The following is a 6,037-nucleotide window of genomic DNA, read 5'->3' as shown; positions in this document are numbered from 1 at the left end:
GTGGTGCTCACTTCCCTCAGAAGTAAAAAGAACAATAGAATGAACAACAAAAAATCCTGCCTGCAGGGGTTTTATTTCAGAGGCAAATTACAGTCTTGTTCATCTGAAATTCAGGTCATTGCTTCATCTTTCTAGAATTTATAGATGTCTCATAGTTGTCCTCTGTACCATTTCAAAGGCTCTGTATGAGAGGTGATCATGTAGGTTTTATACCTGTAAGATTGCACTATACTTTTCCTTTAAGACTATACATAAACACCACAAACTTAATTCTCTTAAATATTTATTGCATATCATATTTAAATATTTACATATTTAAAGTATAAAACGCGCGTTTCACACAAGACACAAAAATCAACGCCATTTGCGAGCATACATTTCTAATAAGTACCAGTCAGTCAGAGCAGACATAGAGATATTTGGTTTTCAGTAGATGGAAAACTATGTGGGCAGCTCTCCACCCCTTCGGTCCTTAATTGCTGACATTCCTTTTGGTCCTATCTGCCGTAGCCCTGTGGATCTTTTGCCTTCTTTGATTCCTCCTTTCCGCTTCCTTTGCTGAAGTGGTATAAAGTGCTGGCTAAGTTGTGAAGCTGGCATGTCCCGAGCTGGCATCCACGCTGAACTGCACGCGGCAGTCGTGGCTTCAGGCCCATGCTGTCGTGATGAAAATGGGAAGGGTGAACATCAAACTCAAGCGTGCAGAACATCACATATTAAAAAATGCAGTTTTGAATGAAGTTGACAGCCACTCTCAGCACGTTGTCACGTCCTTTGTACCTGTGTCTCAGAGCCTCCAGGTCCAGATGTTTGTTCTCTGAGGTGAATGGGATGATCTTCAGTAATGGAGCATGGTGCTTGTGTGTGTCCTCTGACATTTCCCCTCCTACATCTCGGACCGCTGCTCCTGGTAGGACGACGTCTGCGTCTGACCTGTGTTTCCAACAGGATATGGAATTTATTAAGTAACCTATAATTTACAATAATATAACTTAGAGATACACTAATAAGAAGCTCTGCTTTAAACACTTTTTTAATTTCCCGCCATCCCAAGCATGCTTTGATGTTGCGTTTCTACTGGTAGAGAGTGATACTTCATTATGTGTGTCATTGTGAGCTGTGTGGTTCCCTGTGTTTTTTCACTCACCTTTGAGTTCGTCTCAGTGGGGAGGCAGCAGTCAAAGGGACAGTCAGCAGCAACAGAACAGCTATCTCCATAACGCACTGCCCTACAATTTAATAGAAAGAATAATTAAGTGTGGTGCTAAAGAAAAAATGCTCTTCTGACCCAACTGTTGAAAAAGCACAAAATGATTTAACCATAAAAGTCAAATGAGATAATAATAATTATGTGTTCAGAGAGCTTTTAGAATCGTATAAAAATTTATCTCAAAAGATGCTTACCGCAAAAGGAGAGCTTAAAACCTGCTGTGGCTTGTTGAGTAAACCAACACAACTTGCTGGTTGTTGGATGTCTGACTCTGTCATCCCTTTCTAACCCTGGTCCTTTATAGTGTGATGGTGGGATGAGGGGGTGTGTCTGTAACGCACTGACTATACTGCCAAATGAACTCACACACACACAAACAAACACACACTTTTTTATTCCCTACTTAAAAGAGCTGTGATGCCAGCATAAACAATCTTTAAACAAGGCGTCCAAACACAACGTTGGACTTAAACTTAAGGTGACCTTCTGTGATGTTTACATCGATTCTTATGTTCACTTGTTGCTCTACAGCCCCCCACTCCTCCTCCTCCTCCTCCATCTTTCTCCTCCCTCAGTTCACTTGCTGCTGACCAATTGTTCCAGAAATCTTTCTTTCATTTCCATCACCTGCAGGAAGCCCGCCGAGCCCAAAATAGCCCCAGTTCTCCAGGCTTTTCTTTATCGCCCCATTTTTCCTGTGCCTTTTCCCCTTGAGTCACTTTGGCCGTCACCGTGTTTATTTCTGCAGTGTCCTTCACTCATATCCACCTCACCACAAACACAATGTCAAAAACAACTCCTTGATCTTATAGTTTTCCTTAAGGTGTTGGTGATGAAATAAGGCATATGTGGATGAGCGTTTACATTCAGGAACTCTCATCCACATGTAAAGTGGTCACAGAAACAAAAGATCAAAGTTGGCCTCATACTAACACCTCTCTAGGAAGTTATCCCATAATTCCTAATCTTTTAATAATGCATGAAATCCATGGGGAGCCAGTGTCACATTTAATGTTTTTTATCCTACACACTGTTTCTCAGACCGGCTCTCTTCTCTCTGATTCACGGCTTCCGCTCTAGAGTCCATTGTGCAGCTTTCCTGTGACTACCATCTGGGCAGTCTGCATTGTCAGAATAATACACTGAGTCATCGCTGGCGTGTGTGTACTCAAGAGCATTAGCGCTCAAATAATTATGAACTTACATATGACTAAGCATGGATTACGACAAGTGTTGATGGGATAACAGGTGATGACGTGAGGGGCTGCATCTCAAGAAAAGAAAAAAAAGCCCAGCATCCTGGTAAAACTGTCCCTGTACACCTGCTGCTGCCTAACCTTGAGCAAATCAATCACCAGCTCATCTGACTGGAGGACCGATGAGCTTATGCGATTGCGATGTATCCATCATCGGCCCATCCATCTGTCTGTTCCTCGTCAATTCACAATAAATCAATACTCCTCACAGGATGGTCAGGTTTTAGTGAAAGTTGCAAACAAGGACCACCTAGTGGGGGTTTACCCAACTTGTGCTTGTGGTCAAGGTCATACTGGCTGTTTTACGGGTACTTTTCCATTTTCATGAGAATTGCTACTCCTCCTAAATTACTGGTAATGTGTTGATATTTGGTCCTGGAAATGACTCTTTGAAACGTCAGTGAGGCGCACAATGGATTTTAATAATGAGTTTATGGAACACAGCCAGCCAATGACAAGAAAAGGTTATAACTTATAACTAAAAATACTTTTTGCATTTCACTCATTTGCATTTCACTGTGTGATGGATCATCAATTGTGATGGACCTAACCACGATTGACATTCTAGTTTATAACATACACTCACCAGCCAATAAATTCAACACTGTGCTGGAAACATTTCTCAGAGATTTTGATCTCTTTCTCTATTTTTCTATCTATTAGATTGAGATCTGGGGATTACCTAGATCACTGGAGTGCAGTGAACTCGTCACGTTCAAAAAACCAGACTGACTTATCCTGCTGGCAGCAGCCATAAGAAGATGAGTAATGTGATCATAAAGGGATGGACATGATGGACAATACTCACACCACTACACCACCAGCAACTGCCGACACAAGCCAGCATGGATCCATGTTGTTTATGCCGAGTTCTGACCCTGCCATCTGAATGTTGTAACAGAGCAGGAGTTTCTACTCTTCTACTGACCAGTTTTGGTGAGCTGTCTGAATTGTAGCTTCAGTCTCCTGTTCTTACCCGACAGGAGTGGCACCCGTTGTGGTCTTCTGCTGCTTTAGTTCATCTGCTTTAAGGTTTGACATGTTATGCATTCAGAGATGCTCTTCTGCATACCTTAGTTGAAATGTACAATTACTCCCGTTGTCCTCCTGTCTCCTTCTACACATCTAAATGAATGTGGAACCATTTCAAATCTAGGTAATTGCATTTGGCAGCCAGTAGCTTTTAATAAGAGTAATTATTTATTATTGAGCATGGCTGTGGCCTCAAAGGAATGAATGCTGTTGTACAAAGACCGAGTAAGGCAGTAATTTTTCATGCCTCCAACCTACAATTTCTTATATCAGCCTTTAATAATAAAAAATGCTTCCGATTAAGTTTTAGTGAAACAAAGTTTAGCACTATAGCCTCAGCAAATTCTTGTTTACATAAATCATATTTATTAGAATTATATTTTTCCCATGGTCATCCATGCCTCCCTAATACATTGGCTCTACACCCCCTGTAGGGGAGCAGCCCCACAGTTTCGGATCCACTGGATTAAAGTAAGTAAAAGTATTTGAAAATTGCTGTTTTCATCCCATTTAGAAGCATTAGGGTCTGTTGCTGTTCCATCCAGAGCAATTTAGAGATCAAAGTATCCTGTATTATTTGGCGCAGTGTGCAATATTTAAGGTCTCACTCTGTGTTTATTCAAGTAATACTTGATGAGCAGAAGCATTTCTTCTCTGAGCCTCTGTGAATTTTCAGCCTCACCCACTCCCCTGACCTGTGGGGTCGCTGAAGGGTCAAATATTGATCTTTTTCTTTATATACAAATATGTTCAGTTTAGTATGGCGTATGAACACACCATCCCTTTTTTCTATTACACAGTTGATAATTAGTTTTACCAACTATTGAAGTTCAACTTTAAAAACTCCCAGCAGTCTCTGTTACATTATCTGGAAGTCCTAACATGTCAGCTAAGCTTCACAGACCTCAGCAGCAACAAATAATATTACATTATTTGATCATCCAGGCAGATCCTGTTCATGCTGAGCTCCTGTTGTCCTCAGGCCATGCTCTGCCAAATTAAAAACATTTAAAATATATATATATGATTATGTCAAAACATAGAGAGTTTTGTTGGAATCCTACATGCTTAATGTGAGACCAGGTCCACCATACAGTAAATGCATTCAGGAATCATAGAGGACTTAAACAGAAAGATTAACTGCAGAAAGAGAGCACACATATAAGATCCACTCTGATAATCAAGTGCAGAGGAAAAAGCAGCGATCCTTGAATATTTCACATTCTTCTCTACTATTCACTCTCAGAATAGAAGACATAAACTAGTGGAAAGAAGGCATATGGGCTGAGCAGGGTGTGTCTCCTAAAGGTTGGAAAGATGATCTCCGTAGGGCCTCGGTGTCACCAGACAGATGCAGAGTCATTAAATTTTTACACCTATATTCTAACCGTCAGTGACCGTCAGTGAGAGACGCTTGTAAATGACACTCTGTAGCTGCTGACAGCCAGTCTGTAGGTTTCTGATGTGTTTGCTTTGAAAATATTCAGTGAGGCAGATCTGACTTGATGCGACTCAAAAGAAATTCCCTCAAGTGCAATGACCCTACAAGCCTCAGTACATAGAGGTTGTTTATGTTTAAGCTACATGCGTGTATTGTGACAAAGGTGTTAAAAAATATAGTCAACAATGTTTGTCTGTGTCAGGACGATTTAGACGTACCATCCTGGTTCATGTTTATAACTGCTGTTTTCTTTTACTGCTTTTAAAGGTCACTCAGGCCCATTCATTTCTTGTAAAGTCTATATTGTTGATATCCTACTTGTAATTCGTCTTGAAGAAATATGCCTCCACTTCCTACTTGAGAAGACTCCTCTGACATTTCTCCCACTATTTCTGACGTAGCATGCATCCTGTTGTTGTAAGCCTGCAGCCACCAGTTATCTAGCTCCAGCGCCCAGAGCCTGTTTCCTCTACCGAATGAGTGCAGGAGTACGCATCCTGCCAGGAAAGCCTGTCATTCACTCATGCATCATTGTCTTACAGTTTTCATCTGTCAGGGTGTTCAGGATACTTGGCTGCTAGTGTGTGAAGGTTTCCAGGACACCAGGTGTGCCTTAAGTAGGTTATCTAAGCTAAAAACAAACAAAGTGTACTTACTGAAAGAAAACAGAGTTTCACTTGTGTTTCAGTGCAGATTGATTTTACTGCAGGTCATTTGGTACGGAGTATCAATATCTGTGCATTATGGCCAAGGGAAAGATGCTAAAGTTTACTTTGAATAAATAGATTTTATAATACACAATTGCATCATACATTGTGCCTGTATGAGCTGACTCAACCGGGGGAATTGTGCCATCTTGTGGAAGGAGACAGTATCAATACTGAAATAAATAGTGCACAAAAATATAAGTACAGTACATGTACTGTAATTGGGGTGAATTCAATTAGGAATGTATTGAAATATTTTGCTGAAAGATTAAAAAATACAAATTTTTAACTACAAACTTCCAGAAGTGAATAAACAGTGTCTTTTCCTAATGCATTTCTAACAGGGTTTTAACCATCAGAACCTCCAGCATGGTTATGCAACAGCCGCCCT

At 40.7% G+C, this 6,037-nt stretch overlaps 1 protein-coding gene across 1 annotated transcript; it reads right to left on the bottom strand.

Moving 5' to 3' along the window:
- Positions 1-64: 64 nt before the first annotated feature.
- LOC148101752 (uncharacterized) lies at positions 65-1,468 on the bottom strand. Its single transcript, XM_087845090.1, has 4 exons — positions 1,405-1,468; positions 1,148-1,229; positions 781-933; positions 65-657 (listed from the first exon to the last, which is right to left on the bottom strand). The coding sequence occupies exons 2-4, from the start codon at positions 1,216-1,218 to the stop codon at positions 498-500; spliced, it is 384 nt and encodes a 127-aa protein (XP_087701216.1). The 5' UTR covers positions 1,219-1,229; positions 1,405-1,468; the 3' UTR covers positions 65-497.
- Positions 1,469-6,037: the final 4,569 nt, after the last annotated feature.

This window comes from Neolamprologus brichardi, chromosome 8, assembly GCF_056152115.1.
Source record: "Neolamprologus brichardi isolate AB-2024 chromosome 8, ASM5615211v1, whole genome shotgun sequence".
In the NCBI taxonomy this organism is placed as follows: domain Eukaryota; kingdom Metazoa; phylum Chordata; class Actinopteri; order Cichliformes; family Cichlidae; genus Neolamprologus; species Neolamprologus brichardi.
Note: the sequence above shows the minus strand (reverse complement) of the source record. Positions and strands in the feature narration are given on the sequence as shown.